Consider the following 21960-nt stretch of genomic DNA (forward strand, 5'->3'; position numbering starts at 1 on the left):
AAACCTTACCATGTAACTTTGGGGCTTATATTTCTTCCTTGCTTTTAGAACAAATATCTGAGCATGATATATAAAGTACTCATTATTTCACAACTGCTGAAAATTCCAACTTCAACTTTCACCATCCTCTCCTCCCCTACTTGAGCCACTCAGGTCTTCAGTTCCCTGAGCAGGCTATGCATGTGCTTTCTTACCTCTGTACTTTTTCACATGCTGCTCCCTTTTCCTAGAGTGTTCTCCCCACCCACACATACCTCAAGACTCAGCTCAGAGAAAACCTTCTCCAGAAAGCCTTCTCTGACATTATCCTGCACCACACACACCCCTCAAAAAAACAGTCTGGGTAAGGAGTCCCCTCTTTGCTCTTGTAGTATGTACATACCACTGTGATGCAACTTACCATCCTGTGGTCTGATTTTCTGTATCTTCCACTATGTTCTCAAGGACAGAAACCATCTTTTTTGCCTCTGCAGCATCTCTGCCCCAGCACTAAGTGCATAGCAAGTGGTTAACAAAGATCTGATAAAAAAAGGAACCCTACATGGGAAAGCCTACTGTAAATTTACTGACATACCCTTTTCCCTATCACTTAAGTAAAAATGAATGCAAAATCTTAAGTTGAACCATCTTACTGAAACACAGTTGAAGGCATTTGAACATGGCGAGACAAAAAAATATCAAGTGAAAGAGGATCTGAAATCTTATCTGGTTGGAAAAAAAGAAGAAGAAGTGGGGGAAAAAAGCTTGGTTAAGCAATAAGGAAATAGAAAGTAATAGCTTCCTGACACTTGTGGCTTTAGTCCTTGAAGACTACTTAATCACTGATTTTAAGTGTGTGTATTTCTGAGTGATCTATTATATGAGATTAGCAAATAAAAGAAATAGCAAAGGTAAATTCCCACTTTCTGATAAACTGTTAAAAGTCCTGTTGTTAACAAGAAAGATCATATGCTAAGAGAAATAATTCTCTAAAACAGTAAGTTTAAGTAAACATATTTTTTTGCAACAAATGTCTGGAGTCCATTTGGAATTTCTCAACAGAAATTTTATGCAAAAGTTAAACAATGATTAATATACCCAAGAATACTTGACTAAGTTGTGAAGTTTTTGCAGCAACTCAACATCATTATTTGATATTGTCTCTATTTCTGACAAACTTGTGTGTCATCTTTTACACTGACTGAAATGGTCCTAAGTTTTTGGAATTATGCAATTTACCTTTAAATACCATACTAGCTAATACATAAAATTACTTATCTGACTCATAACAGATAATCTGTCTTCTCTTCTGGAAACCAATCACTGTACAGATCAATTAGGCTAGCAAAAAAAGTGAAAGTAAAATTAAAATGGACAGTCATAGTAGTCTGTGAGAATATGCTTTGTTCTTTTAGGTAAAGTGCATACTTTCTACTACAAATCCAGACAATTAAAGGAAAACTAATCAGGGTGGTTAAAAAAAAATCTATGGTATGGACAGAAAAACAATGACTACAAATCAGAAAAGAGAGGGAAGGTGACAGAAGGAAAAAGATGTGTTAAAATTAGAGCACATTAAGTTCAAACTACTCTTAGCGTGTTAATTTACCATGATAGAAAGAGCATCAAAAATAAGATACATTTTGGTTTGAATCCCAACTAACTAGTACTTCCCAGCTATGTGATTACTGGGCAAACAACTTGACCTCATCTCAGATTCAGGTTCTCTGTAAAATAGAGTAACACTACTAATTCAGAATTGAAAAAATTAGAGGTCGAAAAGGATAAAAAAGAATGGAAGTAGTGAAAGTAAATAGATATTCAAAATATAATACTACAAAGAACAGCGAACATTTAAAAGGCTTACTTATGCCAGGCATTCTAAGTACTTTGTATACGTTTTCATTTAATCCTTATAATAACTCTGTGAGGTAAATGCTATTATTAAGCCCATTTTACAGATGAGAAAACTGAGGCACAGCCCAAGATCACACATCTAGTAAGTGGTAGAGAAAATGATTCAAATCTAGGCAGTCTGGCTCCAGAGATGATAGTTATCACTAATAATAACAATTCTTTAGTTAGCTTGAACAGAAGTTCTCTTTCAGATTTGGCATAATTGTGCTATGTTCCCTCCAAAAAGCTAAACTCAGCTACAGAACTCTGATCTACAGTACATCTCTGCTATTCTACTGCCTTTGGACAAATAATTTCACAATTATGGGCCTTCATTTCCTCATTTCTTCAACATAAAATGCTACTGCCCTAGGTTATTATACTTTTAAAACAAGATACAAGACAGTTTGTCCAACAACCTTTTCTTCCAGGGATAGATGCAATCTCAAAAGGAGACAATAAAAACAGGTTTTATGTTAAGCAGGTATGGTATTTTAGGTCATTCTTGTGGCTAGTGATTGTGGTGATAGGTCTGGAAAAGAATTCCAAATTTCCAAAATTGCCCTTTTCTGGTTATGCTTCTGGATAGGAGGAAGAAATAACCAGAGATGAACAAGGCAGTTTCTGGCCTCGTATTGTAGTATGTGGTCTAGGTGGAAATTATCACATAGTTCTTTGAATCTGCCATTCACAATTTAAGGTCTTCCTGGCCATACCACTCTCAGAGATAAATAATTTACTATTTAGGAGTATTCATTTATTAAATAAATATTTACTGAGGTCCTACCAGATGTAAGGTATTAATGTAGGTACTGGGCATATAGTGGGGGAGACAGAGACAGAGACAGACAGACACACACACACAATCCCTGCCCTTATGGAACTTACATTCTAATGGTGGTGGATGGGGAGGATTTATGTTCAGTTCAGCTTTTTATTGAGTACTTACTATGTGCTGAACACTTTCCTAGGTAGACTGTTAGAGAGTACAAACATCAATAAGACAGTCAGTAAGTTACTTGAGAACAAGGTATAGAGGAGTCATTACATAAACAAATAATAGTTTAAAACAAGAATCCTTACAAAGCAACTAATCAAAAAATATAATACATGCAGTAATAGTACAATATATAAGGTACAATAGTATAGGAGGCTGCATGGATGTTTTTCAAGGACAAGTAAGTATGTCATTCTTTTTTTTTGGCAGCTTAGTATCATAGTCTAATTTCCTACTATTTCAAAATTCCTTTGTATTTGGGGAAATTCTCAATCCTTTAAGCTTTGCTATCCAACCACTAAAGTTCATAATACCAGATCATTTTTCCCCTGCTTTCCCTGCTTCCAGGGCCTGGGCAAGTGACTGAGGCGCTAACAATCACATGCATCCTCACCTGGCTTGGAATTAGAAACTAATGCTTCAAAGCGATGAGCATGAGGCCCTAGTGGCAGAGGGAAAGATGGTTGCAGTATGATAAGTGGCAGGAGTACTTATTGCATCCAGCACCCAATGTTTGCAACTATAGCCTCTAATGTTCAGTGGTGGTGTCAGTGGCATATTCAGTGGAATTCTCTGTGACACAACAGGGCATTATTTCTAGCTCCATGTCCTGAATTTGGTTCCCCTGGAGATTCTGTGAACTTTCCAATATCCTTTTAATAAATTTCATTTCTGTTACTTATAATTAAGGCCCTTATTAAAACTGAAGAGAAGGGGATTCCAGGCAGAGGGAACAGCATAAGCAAAGTAACTAGAGGCCAGTTAGCATGGTAAGTAAGAGAGGAGGCTTTGAGACTAGACAGATCTGAATTTGAATCAAGGTTCTACATTTTACTAGGTATGAGACCTTGCTCAGTATATTTAAACTCTCATAACCTCAATATCTGCTTGAAGTGGGGATAATAATATAAACATCTTGTTAGGTTCTTTGAGAATTAAACAAGATCATGATAATTCATTTAAAGCTTAGTATCTGATCCAGATCACTGCCTTATTATTAATAATAATAAGCATGGTATTTGTGGGGAAATATAAGCAATCTGTGCTGGAGTTTAGAGCATGAGGAGCTGGTAGGAAATTATTACAGAGACAGATTATGAAGACATTTTAACTCATATTAAGAAACTTAAGCATTATGGGCTGGAATCACTTATGTGATTACATAGGAGAATTACACTGAAGTATAATTATCATATTAAGTTATTAACTAGGAGAATGATATGACCAGGCTTTGCACTGTATATATATTCTCCACAGCTATAGTTGTATAGTTCGACCTGACCACTGCCTTTGTACACTTGCAGGGTGTTACTGTTGAGTCCTGATGCCATACAAACTGAAGCTATTTAATTCTTTCTAATAAATACAAATCCTCCAAAATTGTATGTGTCATCTATGAATGTATTTTGCAACTGGATCCAAAGTAGCTGGGTCTATACTTAAACTAATAGTTTCTCCTTTGTCTGATCTTTGAGTAATGAGGGAAGTTTCTAAAATGGGGAGAGGGAATGCATCCTCAGGTGACTGGCAAAACAATGAATCACATTTGGAAGTCTGAGATTCTTCTATAACTTTTATAAGATAAAATATTACCTGCTACTTTTTACAACATATTGTCTTGCGTCAGCATCTTGGGCTAGGGTCCCTATTAAGTTAAAGATGAAAGGTTTTATTGTCAAGAACAATCAATACTACCATTTTGCAATGTGTGGTATTTCTTGCTAAATGCTAATAAGCATTACAGTCTCTGTTAGCACTAATCCTGCTAGCGCTGAGTAGACAACCTCATAGTTACTGTTCAGCTCTGCTTTACATTTATCATGACTGTCTACCTATTTAAACTAATTTCCACTATTATCTCCTCTCATCTCCACACCCATATCTACCTCTGAGAAACGCTCTTTGATCTAATTTTGATTTTCACAAGAGCTACTGAACTCAAACCTGAGTCACTGTGTAATTCAGAATGAGTGCTGAGAACAACAATGTATGGGCTTGCTGGAGGCAGCTAGGGAAGGTGAGAGAAAGAGAACCCTAAATGTGCTCTGTACCACTGACTGCTTTATTTCATTTTCAGCTACTCCCATCTGCTTTGGCAATGCAGCACAGTTTAATCGAAAGAAAGAAAAAAGAGCACAGACTTTTAAGTCAGACAGAGCTGGGTTTCAATTCTAGGTCAACACTCAAGAACCCTATTAGACTGGTACTATTATACTCAAGTTACAGATGATGGTATAGAAGCCAAGGGAGATTATGTGACTTGCACTGTGTATGTGCATGTTGTATTTGGCAGGCTCTCAAAAATATCAATGTGTAACCAATATAAAATTGAGTGGTCATGTCTTTCTATAGGGCAGTCTTACTTTCACTTTACTGGGTCATTTGTGGCTAGGGCCTGATACCTACAAAAGATCCCAGAAGAGTATACATCTGCCAGAACTGGACAATGGCTGTTTCAGGGCCTCCTTGGGGTCCTATCTTTGCATTTGCTTTTTGAAAACAGCTTCCATTTAATCCATTTCTGAGCAGCACTATTACTGTTGTATCTGCAACATGTCGCAGGATAATTCTGGCGTGATCTGGGCCACTTTGACACGATAGGCTGTGGTCAAGCCTATTGGTCCTACTCTGCACCTTAGAACTACCTGTTAGAAAGGTTGACTTGTGACAATGTGCAAGTCTTCCTGATTATCCATGTGTTGCCAGTCTACAGACTGTGTCAAGAAAGCTAGTAAATTTATTAATCTAGAACTGACAAAGTTTTCTCTGCTGTTTTTCAAACACTGTGAATAGGTGATAAAAATTATTAATAATGATGATAGCTAATTTAGAATGTTTACTATGTGCTGATTATTAAGCACTTCTGAATTGTTTTACATGCATTAATAATTTAACCCTCTCTCAATAACACTATGGTTCATTATTGCTTTGATTTGAAAGTTACAGCCTTTTCTTAACAGATTTCAGAGAATAGAGATCATTGTATAAAATAGATATCAGTTTCCTGAAGGTCAGAGCCATACTTTGGCAGATTCTTTAGCCCAGCACCTAGGCCTTTTTTTGGCAATGTATGAGCTAGGCAGATGGACACCTTGACTTCTCTCATCACAGAACTGAAAATACTAAATGCCTGGCTTGGTTCCAGACTGCTTTGGGCTTTCAGAGCCCACTTGAACCCAAGAAAAATCATGCTTGTGCTGGAACAGACACAAGAAAAATAGTGACTGGTTTGGTTCTGCCAAGGAGTACCAAGTCTCAAGTAAAGAATCGTATGGAGTCTGAGATCTCTATTTAAAATAGATTTATGTTCTTTTTGGTGACATGACAAATAATTTAAGTGTGGTGAATTATTTCCCATTTTGATCTCTCATATACTTGACTTCAGAAGAATGCTAAATACAACCCACACCTCTGTTTTCATAACAAATAAGTGATCTCACTTATTGCTGTGAGAAATGAAACAATGTATACAGTAATAAAATATTAAACTCAGTCAGTGATTAAAAAGCTTTAGGGTATAGTTTTTCTGTAACTATTAGGAGGCACCTAATATAGTAGCTTGAACATAGTAAGTATTCAGAATTCGATCACTTAAATTATAGTAATAGCACTACTTTCAATTTCATTTGAAAAGGGTCCCATTTCACAGTGTTAAAATATTTGAAATATATTAGATTAAAGAGCAATTTCAAAGCAATATATCCATACAGAATTATCTCAATGGTAGAGAGGGGGATAAAGTAAGTATTGATGTAAAAAAATTCTGTAGTTACCACTAAAATGTTAACTTTAGTTATATCTGGGTTCATTTTTTGTCTTTATATTTCTTCATTTTTCTAAAATGAACATATTTTTATAATCATGAAGATTAAGTAGAACCCATTCTAAAGAAATCAACTAAAAATAATATTAAAGATCTACAAAAGCACAATTTATGAGTTTAACATGAGATAAGGATTGTTTTATTTTCTCAAGGTAGTACATAAGGAAGAAATGTAATATTGAAGAATCCCCAATCTTTGGAAAATGCCATAATATAATTGTCTATACACTATACAAATATGTGAACTAAAAAATAGCATAAAAATATTTTTGCATAATGAAGCCACTTATAAATGCACGTGTTTACTTCTTTCTTGTGTTTAATTAAAAGCTATCTTGTTCACATTACACTGTAAGCAACATAAACCATGTAATCAGGGAAGAATACTAGAAAACAATTTGAATTCTATAAAGCCTTTGTGTTTGAGAAAAGCCCACCATAATTTATATGTATAAATTTTCAAAAACCCTGGGAGACTAGAAGTAAGTAACGAGCTTCATTTTATAGCCAGAGAAACTAAGTCACAGAACCATTAAAAAATGTGCTCAAGAATATATAAAGTGAATAGAAATAAAAACTGGAATTTAGTTCTTCCAACTGTTGTTCCACTGATTATCTGGACCATTCAGTTCTGCCTTTGTGGACAAGTTGAAGCAACAAACTAACTTAAAAACTAAAACCAGTTGAACAGGATAGGTTTGCAGGCAATATACCAACAATTCAGTATAATAATACCCAACAGCTAGATTGCTTCGTGTTTTTGGTACACTTTATAACTATTCATTAACCCACACATTAATGGATAGTGGGGCTATATTGTTAATGAAGTTCATACAGAACAGATAAATCAAAACACACTGCAGGCTTATAATGAATATGAAGTCAAATGAGAAATCTATGGCATAAAAAGCCCAATGCCTTTCTCTAATTAAGCCTCAATAAACAATAAAACAGGTTAAATATGTTGAAATACCAAGCATCCCCCATTGTTTCCATTAACCCTTCCCAAACCACCATTACATCCCTATAAATGATAGGACTGAAGAGAATCTAAAAGCTACTCAGTTCACCCAATGTACTTCAGAGCAGCCAGCATCTAAACTTTCCCTACAACATTTTTAAGACCATTTCCAAAATTAAATTGGTCATAGAGAATATAATGTTCTCCTTATAGTTAACTGCTACTCCTAACCTCTTCTTTTTGTTCACATACATCAAGTAAAAGCACTAGATTTTTTAAAATAATTAATTAATATCTAATAAGATCCCTGATAATATGCCAGTTTCTGGGAAGCACGCAAGACTGAAACGAAAGTTTCCAAAATCAGTCTAAAACTTACTAAATAAAGGTTATTTAACATTCTCTAGCCAGGTTGAAAACATTCCTACTGCTTATCATTTTCCCTGTGACTAATCAGAATACATTCCTTTTTCCAATTGAATAAATTTCCCTTTCTCTCAGAGTTTAGCTGTTTCCCTGGCAAGGATATCATATAGAACAGCTGGTATATTACCAGTGTAAAAGCAATCCCATCTGATCTAATTGCAAAACATATGGACAGACTGAAACCAAACTTTTGAGAGCTCTGTACCTTTAAAGGAAGATCTGATCAAAGATCTTCTATTAGTAAAGGCTGTGAACAATGCCATAAGTTCAAATTTTGCACAATTTAAACAAGAACTATTTTAATAAGCAACTTTAATTAATTGTTAAGTGCATGCTTTAAATTCCCTAGACAAAATGAAATAGATAAAGAACCAGCTCTGTTTTCAGTCTCTTCTAAGATCTTAGTTAAACCTCCCCAAAGGTACCAAATCTTAGATGTCATCCCTACCATATGTTTAAGATTTGTCAGGCCTCAGGAAAGTTTCCTTTCTTAGGTATTGTCTTCAGCAATCTCCTGTCTTCAGAACCACAACTTACTGAGACTAAGCAAATATCTGTGATGCAAATCAAAATTGCTAAGTCCATAACAGAAATTATAGTTAAGTGGCTCTGGGTAACATTACCTAACTTGATCTTATGTAAGTAAGTAAAGGATTACCAAACTTATCACAATTTTTTTTCATTTTATTGGTGTATTTTTATTATTATAAAATTAAAATTGGACATATTCATTAGAAAATTCAGGGGGGAAAAGAAGGTAATTAAAATGACCCATAATCCCATTATTTAGCTTTAGACATTTTGGTATATGCTACATTAGTATATTTCTACTAAACATAAGGTAGGTATTTTAATGACTGCATAACAGTTCATAGATTACTATAATTTATTTATCATAGAAATGTAAAGTAGAATTCCTATTTCAAAAATCTTTACTGAAAGAAACCCAGCATATAAACCAGATGAGAATGGAGCTGATTAAAGTGTGGGTAGTGATGTGGGGGTGAGGGCTGGGAGTAGAGGACCCAGAAGTAGAACCACTTGGGTTCCACAGTCCCTATACTGCCACCCAAACACATCTAAGGAACCCTACGTCCCAAAATAATAGAGTTTAAAAACCACAAATCTAGTCAAACTCATTTTCCAGATGAAATTTCTTGCCCAAGATCAGAACTAGTGAAAGAACTGAGAAATAACTTAGGGTCCCATGTTTTACAGACAAGTGTTCAGCTTTTCCAATTTAGCTACTTTGTACAAAAGCCAGCAGGTGTTTATTTGTTTATTGCTGTTCTTTAAGAAAAATAGAAGGGATAAAGTTATGTAACAAAATATAAATAAATAATGTAATTTGCTAGATTTCAAGGAACTCCACTTGCCATAAGTAGTAAAGGAGAAAAGCTCATTTCTAAACTAAGGGAAGAGGCCATAAGATTACATTATCTTCCTTAAGAATACAGCATAGCTACAAACCATTTCTTTTTTTTCACTCATTCAATCATCAAATTCTTTTTGAGAACCTATTTTAGGCTGAACACTAGGGATACAATTAAGAACGAAACAAACAGAAGTTCCTGCCCTCATGGACTTTATAAACCTGATAGGTTTAAGCAAGCTACTGTACATTTCTAAATCTGAGTATTTGCCATCCATAAAGTAAGGACAATAATATTTAACAACTGCATTGTTTAACACTTGATCTTAGCCAAAAGGCTGAGAAGCAACAACTGCATTGTTTAAGAATTAACTAACATGATGGAGGTAAAAAAAATTATGATAAGTGCCCTGGCCAGTTTGGCTCAGTGGTTAGAGCTTCAGCCCTCAGACCAAAGGGTCCTGGGTTTGATTCCCAGTCAAGGGCACCTATCTAGGTTGCAAGCTCGATCCCTGCCCTTGTCGGGGAGGGGGAAAAGGGGCAACCTTTGTCACATCAATGTCTGTCTGTCTGTCTGTCTCTCTCTCTCTCCCTCCCCCTTCCCTCCCCTCCACTCTCTCTAAAAAAAAATCAATGGAAAAAATATCCTTGGCCCAGCCGGGCATGGCTCAGCGGTTAAGCGTCGACCTGGAATCCAGGTGATGGGGGTTCGATTCCCGGTCAGGGCACATGCCCGGGTTGCAGGCTCGAACTCCAGTCGGGGGCATGCAGGAGGCAGCCGACCAATGACTCTCATCATTGATGTTTCTATCTCTCTCTCTCTCCCTTCCTCTCTCTGAAATCAATAAAGTCATTTTTTTTTTAAAAAAGAAAAAATATCCTTGGGTGAGGATTTAAAATAAAACAAAACAAAAATCCTAGTAAGTAATTAGGCATGTAATATGTACTCAATTAATATTAATTACCTTTCCTGCCAAAGAGTTAAATATTAGATTAGAAATGAGAGGTGAGAGAGTACCACTTTGCTACTGACACACTGATTTGAGGCAACACAACTAAAATAATGTTAAGATAATTCCAAAGAGATTCCTACTCTAGGAAAGAAGTAAATCGTATTTCAATCTGAAGAAGTGAGATTTACATGAGCCGTCCTAATCAAGTCTGTAGTTCACTTTTGTTATCTCCATCACCATTTACTTTCAATGAATACTGGGCTCTTTCCATAACATTCAGCCCCATATACTGCATATAGTGCCTAGGAAAGAAAATATAAAGTAAGCAATCCTCTTTTCCAAATACCATCTTTTCATCCTGTAAATATGGGTAGTTAAGCCAGTCAAAGATTTACAATCAACAAAATAAGCGTAAAAGACAACAGTTTGAAATAGAAAACATCAAATGCGAAACCCACAAAAAAACCTGTAAAGATTTTGTCAATATTCACCAATAAAAGTACCAACAGAGGATAGAAGCTAAACCTTTAATCATTCATATAATACCCAGGAATTAACAAAATATGGATGTCAAAGTCTTAGGGATTCTCAGAGCACCCTGTAAACTTTAAGACACTGCATATTTGTTCAGTATTAGAAGCACCCTGTTCACTATTAGCTTTAATATGATTTCTACAGGGAAAATTCTGTCATCAAAAAGATCAAACATTTTTCAACCAAATTAAACCCTTTATACTGGTATGCAGCCCCAATCCACCTACCCCCCCAAAACCAGCTCATATTATTCATAAACAGAAAATATTTGCTACTTATTCAAAGTACTTGATCTTTTTTTTTTTATTGAGACAGATAACTTCTGTTATGACAGTTTTTTCTGGCTTGTTCCTCAGGAGAATGGGTGGGGGTGGGGAGCTGGGCAATAAAGAAAACCCCAGAGCAAAAACAAAACTGTTCTCTTTTTTTTTCTCGTTTTTGTTTTTGTTTTGTTTTTTTCCAAAAAGAGAGAATTAATACCATGTCCTTTATATGGTATAAATGATGACTTTTTCTTATCAAGTGGGCTTCATAATCTAAATTAAATAGATTAAAAACAAATTCAAAGGAAAAAAGTCAAAGTCACAGAGAAAGACAGGTTTTGTTCTGAGTGCAAAGTGTTCGACCCTGTGCGCCCTGTTACCAGGACATCTTCAAGGACCTTTTGTTCCTCTAGAAAGACTTCTTGGAAGAACTGGGCTTTGAGGAGGCACTGAAGGAGGGCAAAGTGGTAAACTGTGAGCCAGAGGATCATTTGGTTCCTTAAAGAGCATGAAAGAATGGATGAGGCTAAGAATGAGAGACAAGAGTGAGAGGGACATATAGGAGTTTAAAGTGAAAAAATAAATAAAGGTGGTTTTTTTAAATGAAGAAAAAGTAATAGGAAAAGATTCCTCCTGACAACAATAATGATCTGGGGAACAGCAGCATTACCAGAGGGATTATTTTGACACAAATTTATCACATGTACTTAGATACATCTAAAAGGATAATTATTTTGAGTGAACCTTTACTGTGATCCAAACACATATGTATCCAGACATAATCTTTACCTTTTTGGTCACAATTTTTTAAAACCTCCCTTCAAAATTACCAGTACAATTATGATAGTTGTTTCTAATGAAAAACAGATAAGTCAAAACGTGTTCTTAAAAAAAAGATTAAGGGACCACAGAAGGTGTCTGTAACATAATCTCAACATTAGTAGTAAAGGTTTTTATATCATATCTAAAGAAAACAAACAAAAATCAAGATCAAGGCAAAAAACATAAATTAAAGCTAAAAATATCATCTAACACTGTCTTTCAGCCAAACACAATCTTATATTTCTATTCTCTTCTGATGTATTAAGTGCCCTAGAGCAGTAATCTCACCCATAATTTACCCATCAGTAAAAACAGCACCGTGATACTTTTCTTCCATCCTTTTTATAAGGGTGCCAGGACGTCTGGAAGTTAGTATATACGTGTTTAGAAATGCTGAGATGAAAGTAATGCACACTTTAATTTTATGAGTCTTTAAAAAAAAATCAAGATAAAAAGACCTAGTCAGATTATATCAATGTGTAAATTTTCAGCTACCCAGAAGGCTTCCTGGGAACATAATTCAGACCAATTGAAACTAATGTTCTGGAGTTTAACTACTCTGTTCCAGAAACTAATCAGACTAAGGAATTTCTACAGAAAGCTAGGCACGTAGGCCAGGAATAAGATATAGTGAATTTGAGAAGTCCCTGGGCCTGGTCCTAAAATGACTACAGTCAAATTTTTCTCTGTCACAGACCATATTAAAACCAAATTGAAGGAATAATTAAAGCTATAATTTAAAATCGCAGTTGTAAAACAAAAAATTTGAGGTGAATGAATAGTGCACAATGGAGTAAAGGGAATAAATGCCAGAAAAACAGTAGAAATTTTTTCAGATTAGTATCCAAGAACCAATAATTTTACCAAAATGGTTTCCTTTCTTCTCTACTATGTACCTACTTCTTTTTCTAAAATACATTTTTTTTTTTTTTTAATCCTCACCTAAGGATATTTTTTTAAATTGATTTTCAGAGAGAGAGAAAAACATCAGTTGCCTCACATCCTCGCCCCGACTGGGGATCAAACCTGAACCAAGAACTGAACCTGCAGCCTTTTGGTGTATGGGACAATGCTGTAGCTACTTCTTTAAAAGCCAGTAATACAGATTCTGGAATCAGAATGACTAAGTTTGAATCCAGGCTCTGCCACAGCTGGGCTTCTCTAAGCTTCAGTTTCCTTATCTACAAAATGAGGATAATAATAACTTGATTATACCTAATTGTTGTGAAAATTAAAAATTCATAGATGTAAAGCACTTAGAACATTGCCTGGAACATAGTGAGTACTATGTGTATTTGCAATTACTATTACAGTGGTCCACAATCCCTCAGACCTGATGCTAAATACCAAGAAGCTCCAAAAACCAAAATTTTTTCTGTAACTCATTTGGCAGCAAAACCTGAGCTGAACAAATGCAAGGCTATTTATAGTCTTTACTTATCCCACCCAGTGTGAATATATATGCATTTTGCTACAAATATTTTCATGTGTTGGATTATAGGGTACTGCCCCAGACTTCACTGGGGTGTATTTATTAACTTCCTAAAACCTGAAAAATTCTAAATTGCAAAACACATCCAGCCCCACATGTTTTGGATAAGATTACGGGCCTACATTACCTTTGGAGCATGAATAATTTCTATTTCCTTAAAATGAATGGCATCTTCTTAAATAACTACAAGCAAGTAGGACCCTGAACCTAGCACTAGAGGATTTTAAGATGAAGAAAACATTTCCCAGTACAGTAAGGGGGATCCTGCATTCCCAGAACGTTCCTTTCAAATAAAACCCATTCTTAATCATTTATGTACATGTCATAGTAGTCAGATTTTTCGAACTCTAAATTCTACGGCTTGCTTAAACAAAGCATATTCTCTTAGATCACAAATAAATGATTAAGGCTCTTTGGGTGGCATTAATGTGTCCAAAATCATGCATACCAAATCATTACAGAACTGGAAGAGACCCTTGAGAACTAATCCAAACTATTATCCCTTTCCTTCCAAACTGTTTAACATCCATAAATGTATTCTCCTCTATGAGGTAAGAATAACCTGCTCTAACTTGTCCTTAGACTCTGTCTATAGGAACACCCTGTAGGTGAATATGAATAAACTGGGTGGGGTACACCAGCAGAACTGGGATATAAAAGGATGACTTGAACCTAGCATAATCTTACATGTTTGGCAAATGCCTCAGCTTATACTTTAAAAAATAACAAGAATTTCTAAGTCCAGAATGAAGGAAGACTCATCTAGCACATGTTAAAAACAAAACAACAACACTTAACTATCTTTTTTTTTTTTTTTAATATATCTTTATTGATTTCAGAGAGAGGAAAGGAGAGGGAGACAGACAGAAACATCAATGATGAGAGTCATTGATCAGCTGCAGTCCACAACCCAGGCATGTGCCCTGACCGGGAATAGAACACCGATCGCCTGGATCCTAGGTCGACGCTCAACCACTGAGCCACGCCCGGCTGGGCAACACTTAACTATCTTAATGAACTCAGTGAGTCAACAACATAATGTGGCTGTGAAAAAAGCTACTCCGATTAGGAATAACTCCATCGACAAGTAGTGCAGCGTCCAGAAAGAACGTGGAAACTGCCCTTTCTGTTACAACTAGTTAGAGCACATCTGGAGTATTATGTTCAGCTCTGTGTTCCACACTTTGGGGGGAGAGACAGACAGGTTTTAAAAGTCCAGAAGAGGGGTGACCAGGATAGCGAGGGAATGTGAAACCATGTCACATAAAGAACAGTTGAGGGAGCTAAAGGTATTCAGTCCAGACTCAGAAGGAACATGATCACTGTCCCCAAATCCCTGAAGAACTGTCATGGCACAGAGAGAGAGCAGCCTTATTCTGTGTGGCCCCAAAGGGCAGAACCAGAACCAGTCTGTGTTAACTACAGGGAGAAATATTTCTGCTAAGTCTATGAAGTATTTCAGCCATGTTAGGAGGTAGTGGTAATGTTCTATCTGGCCCTAAGGTTCCTTTTTTTTTTTTTCCTCCTGTAGTCCTCCATTCAATCTTGGCTGCCACAATCTGACTGACAGAAAGCATGAGGACCCTTTTTTCTTGCATCTGCACTAGAACCTTAGCAGCAGGCAGTAACTGTTCCAGGTCTGTCAAATAGATGCATTAAAGGCCCATAACTTTACAAATCAAACATTTGTCATCACCTAGATCTCTTACTGCTGATATAACTATTATTCTCTAGTATTACAACCTCTTCCTTCTTAAAATGTCCTACCCAACCAACCAATCAGCCAAATGTTTTCCCTGGTCTGTGGGAGGAAAGAGTCTGCTTGCTGGGCAATTAGTTTCAGTTTGCGATCAGTGTTCCTGTAAATAAAACGGGGCCCTAATTGAGGGGCAGGCAAGAGCTCTCAACTAGACCTCTATGAAAGAAATTTTTATTAATTCAAAGAGCAGCTAGAAGACCCATCCCATCACATAATATATTGTCAAAGGCACTCAGTCCTTAGAGGAACATTAAAATAAAACACCCTGTACAATCATCTTCCCAAATGCCAGAAAATCCAATTTTGTGAGCCAAACTAGGTCTCTCAAATTCAGGTAGACGTTTTCCTTGTGTCAGGGAGATTATTTACTATTTGAAGTAAACTAGAACCCATGCTTAGATAAAAAGGCTGTGCCTGATTATATCACTGTAAAGCTAAAACTACCTGTTAATGTGCCCAGTCAGTTCGGCTGCTAAGAACTAGATACAGGCAATCCATGGTGAATTCAGAGAAAATTTTAAACACAGGGTTATCAAAGTTGGGGATCCTCCTAAAACTTTTGTGACCCAAAGACCACCACAGACATAAGTATATGTTAGCCCATGAAAACCCTTGAACAGTTCAGATGACAAATACAATCAATCCTGCTTTATTTCATCTCAAATTGATTTGGAGTCTATAAAACTCCAAAGTATTAGAGAATATAATATATACATGATGGACTCAACAAGAATACAGTCTCCTCTGTACTTTTTAAAGTGAAGCCCAGAAGCAACCTAAGTGTCCACAATAAGAAACTGATTAAATTATGATATATTCCTACAACGAAAAATGCAACTGTTAAAAAAAATAATAAGGTAGACTTAGATCCTAACATGGGGAGGGGAAAAAAAGCCCCATGATACATAGTTAAGTGAATATAGATAGTAAATTTCCAAACAATATATATGTAATTATTTTGAGTTTTTAAAAACTACTTTTAAAAACCTTGTGTGTGAGTTCATATAGGCCCAGAAAAAATGACTGAAAAGAAATCAAACTGTTAACAGCAGTAACCTCTAGGGACTAAATGGAACCTGGAGGCAGTAAAGGAGTGACTTTCGCTCTTCCTTTGAGGACTTCTGGCTGCTTATAATTTTTTTTGCAAGTAATGGTTACTTTGTGATTTAAAAATAACAAAACAAAAATAATAAAAGTAAAATAACATCAATTACACAGACTTATTTATCATATACTAACCATTCAAAGTAAGTGATCTTGCTTCTTGCTTCAAATTCCAGAAAACCTAACTCATCCTTTTTCTATTGTACTTTACTAAAACAAATAAAAATCACAAGTCCCTACTGGGTTCCTCAAATGCTTTCTATCCCACCAAAAAAAAAGGGGGGGGGGCCTGGTCATAAGGATAACTAACACACACGTGGTACTATGGTACTTAACTCTGCACCAGGAACTGCTCTAAGTACTATAAATGTATTAACTTATTTACTCTTCACAGCAGTCAGAGGTAAGTACTATTATCACTTTCATTTCAGAGATGAAGAAAGGTTAAGAGACCTGCCCAAGATTATACAGTTAATAAGGGACAGAGCTAGGATTCAAACCTAAGAATAGGCTCCAGAGTTCATACTCTCAAACATTATGCTTCCTGTCTCTCAACAATATGTCAATCTCTCCATTCGAAGGCCAAAAAAGGTTACAGTCAAAATCCAGCTAGTTAATACACTCCTTGAAGCTAAAAGAGATGCAAACTTAGATTTTTATGAGTGAATAATCTGCATCCATACTAATGTCAATGCCAAGCTTGAACCCAAGATCCAAGACTGTATTAAGACTAATAATCATATGGGGAAACTCTGCAAATTCAATTACAGTCCAAAGTCCATACCTGACTCCACAGTAAATCACTGAGCCTAAGAATTAGGTCAGAGATCCATTAATGTCAAGTACATCTAGGCAAATGGTTTGGACAAGGTAGGTGTTATTTGTTTAGTTTCGAGCCCATTTCAGATAGAAAAAGGGAGAGATTAGTTGTCTCTGACTTTGCTTGAAGACTTCAACCAGCAGAAAGAAAAGCCTTATTTTCTACGTGGACTCAAACAGAAATTGGCATTTACCGGCATGAGCAAAATTTAATATTCTAATTTAAGGGAAAGAAAAAAGGGCATCCCTGCTTAAATTGTATACTTGTCCAAACATATTGACCTTGTAATTGAGGGAGGGGGAAAAAAATGGTGCAAGGAAGGGATTTAACCTCATTTATAAATATGCTCAACCCAGATACACACCTGTCCCAAATGACCTACTGAATCCACCTACTGCGGGGAAAACGTGGGTTACAATGTCTCTGTTTTTCTTTTGGCCTCCAGTGGTCTGTACTACTATTTGCAAACAAAATGCTGATATCCTTTCCACCTGTCACATGAACATCTGATATTTATATAAACAAGGAGAAATGAACAGGAAACTGGAGCTCCAGGAGGAATCCCTTATGCTCAGCTTTTGACCCATTGGTTGAAGGAGGTATTGTGCTGGCTTTCCAAGTTCCCCAAATAACCCAGGCGGAGAGGCAGGATGAAGGAACCAAACCCAAAAGTTTGTGCCCATTCTGGTTCTCTTACAAAGGCCAGAAGGCCCCGTTTGGAAGGAGGTGCGATGCCTTCCACACATCCCAGGGGGGACAAAAGACTTTCCAGATTGGAGAGTGGGAAGCAAGCTACCTGGAGCTTGGACCTGCCCTTGGGAGTCGAAATCTGGGGAGCCTCCGGGACAAGAAATGATCCATTCCAGCCAAGAGCCCGGTCCTAGAGGCCAGGGGCTGGGGTAAGGATGGGCAGCCGCTGAGTTGGGTCCCGCGGCCGAGGAAGCGTCGGGACTCACCTGGGGGAGGGGACGGCGGAGCCTCGGTGGCAGGTGGGGTGGGCGGGACGCTGCTGCTCCGGGGGAGAACGGAGGTCGGGGTCAGCGGAGTGGCGGGCGCCGGAACGGTGGTCGCTACAGGGGTGGTCGGCGCCGGGCCAGTGGTCGTGGAGAGGGTGGTGGGCGCGGGTCGGGTGGGCGCCCCAGGGGTGGTCGGAGTGCTTTCCACCGCCGGAGGGGTGGTCGAGGAGGGGCCGAGCGGCTCCTGAAAGGTGGTCAGAGCGGGTCCGGTCGTCGCCGGAGGAGGGTTGGTCTCCGGGGGCTGAGCTGAAGAGGACGCAGTCAGGGGTCGGTGGTCGGTAGCGCGCGGGGGTCGGGTCCTCGGTGTCTGGACCGTGGGAGCCGTCGCCTTAGAGAAAGGGTGAGTGGGCTCGCCCTCCAGCCCCAGGCTCGGCGACGCGTCCACCTGCCCCGCGGCCCCGCTGCCACCGGTGACATTCCCCGCCGAGGTTGCTGAGGCGGCGGCGGCGGCGGCGGCGGCCGCGCAGCACAACAGGGCGAGGCCGCCCAGGCTCGGCAGGCTCCTCATGGCGCGCTCGGCTCCGCCATTCATTCATTCAGTCAGTCGGCGGTCAGTCATCTTCTCCTCCCTGCACTCGGACCAGGGAAACCGCCGCAGCCGCCACCGCCACGGCCACCCGGCGCACCATCGCCACCTCCCTCTGACAGGCGGCCGGCCCCGCGGGCGGGCCCCAGCACAGACAGAGAGACACGGCCGAGAGCGGACAGCCCGCCCTCTCCGATTGGCAGCTTCGTCCGACCAATGAAAGGCCACGCAATCCCACGTGACCCATCCGCTCCCCAGCCTCTTTGTAGCCTCACGGACCAATCAGAGGGCGTCAAGGAGCGGGGGCGGTGCTAAAGCTGGAGGAGGGTGGAGAGAGCCCAGCTCCAGCGGATTCGACTCGCGGCAGCGCTGCTTTGTCTGCCCGAGGAGCGGGGCGCGGGCCTCGGGCACCGGGCGCCGCGGAGCAGACAAAGGACGCGCCCCATGCGGCAGGCGCCGGGCCAAGCCGTCTGCTCCTTCGGGCGGCGAGCGCAACCTGGGGCGGGGAATCGGCCCTCGGGAGCTTCCCCGCCCTCTTGAACAATGGGGCGCCGAGCCGCTCCAGGGTGGGGACTGGGCTGGAACCCCCGAGATGGGCGAGGGCGACTGCAGCGAGGATGTGGAGTTCAGCATTGCCTCTGCTGCCCAAGAGAGCCTGACCTCGGCCCTGCGAGGTCTGCGCTGCCATTCCCATTTCAGAGGTGGGGAAACTGAGGCCCGTGCTAAAGGCCTGACTGAACTAAGGCCCACGGCCTCCCCAGACACCTGCCGGGGGCCAAGCCCCGTGCCGAGCCGAGCAGGACGAGGGCTCGAGACTGGCCGGCAGCGGAAGAGCGAGCTTCCTGCGGTGGGAGGCTCACAGGCACTCTACCCCACACCCCGCGGGAACGGGGACCGGCAGAGCGCAGCCTCGGCTGCCCGCCTCCAGCCGAGTGCTTTTGCGGCCTGAGCGCAGTTTTCTCGCCTCTGAAATGAGGATGTAACACTAGCCGACCCCCACTTCCCCCGCGCTCCACAGAGAGCCGTTGTCAGAACCACGGCCTGAGAGGGCTTCCCCGGCGCCGGGCCCCGGGGGACCCTCCTCGGGGCTAACTCCTCGCGGCGTCCCGCGCGGAGGGAGCCCCGCGCCGCAGCCCCGGGGTGTCCCGCGAGGCGTCGGCCCGTTGCAGGGACGGGGTGGGCGCGACAGCAGAGCTTGACCCCGGCTGACCCCGAGCCGTGCGTGCGGCTGCAACTCTGGCGCGCAGCCCGTTCCCTCCGCCCCGCGCCCGAGCCCGCCGGCGCCGCAGCCTCGGCTCCGCAGCCTTCCGAGGGAGCGGGGAGGGCGGGAGTGTCACCTGACGGGGCTCCGGCCCCGCCGCCCCCGCCCGCTGCGCGCCGCTCGCCTTTGTGCGCGGCTGCCCGTAGTCAGCGGCCCCGAGCAGGAGGGCAGGGTGAGGCGTGCGCGTGAGCCGGCGTCTGTGCTAACGAAAACAGTGCATCCGTCCACCTGCCCGAGGAGGAGCGGGGAGGGGACGGGTGCGTGCTTGGGCGCGGAGGCACGCACATCTTTGTGGGCCTGGTGCGTGCGGTGACAGATCGAGCCCCTTCCCAATATTCTGTTGCTGATTCGCTCTCCTCCTCACGCCCCAACCAAGATACCATGTCCCCTAAGACTTTCCTGGGCCTCTGAGTGGGGATTAATCTCTCCATCCCCATTTCCCCACTGTCTTTTAATTCACTGATTACAACCCTGATCTATCAATCTCTCTCTCCCCTGCCTCTTCCTGAAAGGATTAAGGATGGCTTTCAGAAACATACACAACAGGAAAAATGAAACTGCCCACACGGCTTTGTTACTTCTCACAGGCATGCATCTGCCTGCTACTAAAACTACTGGAACTTGTGATTCAGGTCTGTCTCTTTCATTAGGTGGTTCTCTCTGTTCTCAGCCTAGCGAGGGTAATACATGTGTGTGAGTGCTAACCCGTGATGGTTAAGTTGAATTAAACTGAAAAGAAACCCAGTGTGCCATGGGAAGAGCTTGTATCTTTAGAGTCAGACAGATCTGGGTCATGACTCTGCCAGCTGTGTAACCTTGGAAGAAACCTTGCACCTCTCTGAGCCTCAGTTTCCTCATCTATAAAATGGGACCAATAAATTCTGTCTTAGTTGAGCTAAGGATGGTAGAAAATGTTTTTACAGAGTGTGGCACATGGAAGGTGCTAGGTCTGCGTAATTTCCTCTTTCGTTTACACCAGTGCTAACTTTGAGCCTTGCTCGCTGAAAAGAAACCTCTGTCCTGTAACTTCCCCATCAGGTGACATGGCTTGACAGTTGCCCTCCCGTATATCCCAAAGTGATAGCTGAAAATGCTGGGTTGACCTTCAGCTGTACTATACCAGAGATTCTCTGGCAGAAGGAGAGAAGAGCTGATGCAGCTTCTTTGCCTGGAGAAAGACTAGAAGACCTTGCCAAAGTGATCCAGGCCAGCTCTGTGCCTCAGACCAGGATCATCCATGCTTCCAAGTTGGGTTAATTACCCTGTAATATGTGTAGAAATGTTTAATTTTTTTGAAAGGCAACCTAAGTGTATTAATGCTATTCATTCAACATTTAATTCTTAAATTTCTTGCTCTGCCTTTATCTCTAAACCACAAGATGACATTTTAAAAATTTCTTAGGGATAATACTTTACTAATACTAATTACTTTGTGTTTTAAAATCAGAAACACCTTAAATATCCAACATCAGAGAACAGAATTATATCTATTCAATTTAATCATATAAAGTCATTGTAAGGGTGGCTAAGAAGACAATATAACAACTAGTAATACTAGATCATTGATTTCTTACTAGGTGCTAGACATTATACTAAGAACTACACATGAAATATTTTTTTTAATTCCAAGAACCTAGGAAGTAGGAACTATTATTACCCCTATTTCACAGATAAGGAAACTAGGGCACAGAAAGGTTAAGCCACTTGCCCAAGGTCACTTAGTAAGGATGGCTGGCTCTAGTGGTTCTCTTAACAACTGTGCTATAAAGGGAAAATGTTTATGATATGATGATAAGAAGAAAAGAGAAAATAAAAATTATAGTCGTGACTCTCTGTAAAAGAGCATTGACTGGCACTTTTCCTGTTGCTCCAGAATTGCAGCTAAAGCCCAGGGCTCTAAAGAGCGCTGTCAGCCCACCCAGACACCTGGGGCTCAGGACTCAATGAGGGGCCACA

The 21960-nt window shown here is 40.3% G+C and overlaps 1 protein-coding gene across 1 annotated transcript in view; it reads right to left on the minus strand.

Moving 5' to 3' along the window:
• The window catches only part of MEGF9 (multiple EGF like domains 9), a 79698-nt gene extending 60774 nt beyond the window's left edge, over nt 1–18924 (minus strand). The window contains exon 1 of the mRNA XM_081152389.1: nt 18158–18924. Within this exon, the coding sequence (XP_081008515.1) occupies nt 18158–18749 (592 nt within the window). The 5' untranslated portion in view covers nt 18750–18924. The remainder of the gene's footprint in view (nt 1–18157) is intronic.
• Nucleotides 18925–21960: the final 3036 nt, after the last annotated feature.

This window comes from Miniopterus schreibersii, assembly GCF_964146895.1.
Source record: "Miniopterus schreibersii genome assembly, chromosome: 11".
Lineage (NCBI taxonomy): Eukaryota > Metazoa > Chordata > Mammalia > Chiroptera > Miniopteridae > Miniopterus > Miniopterus schreibersii.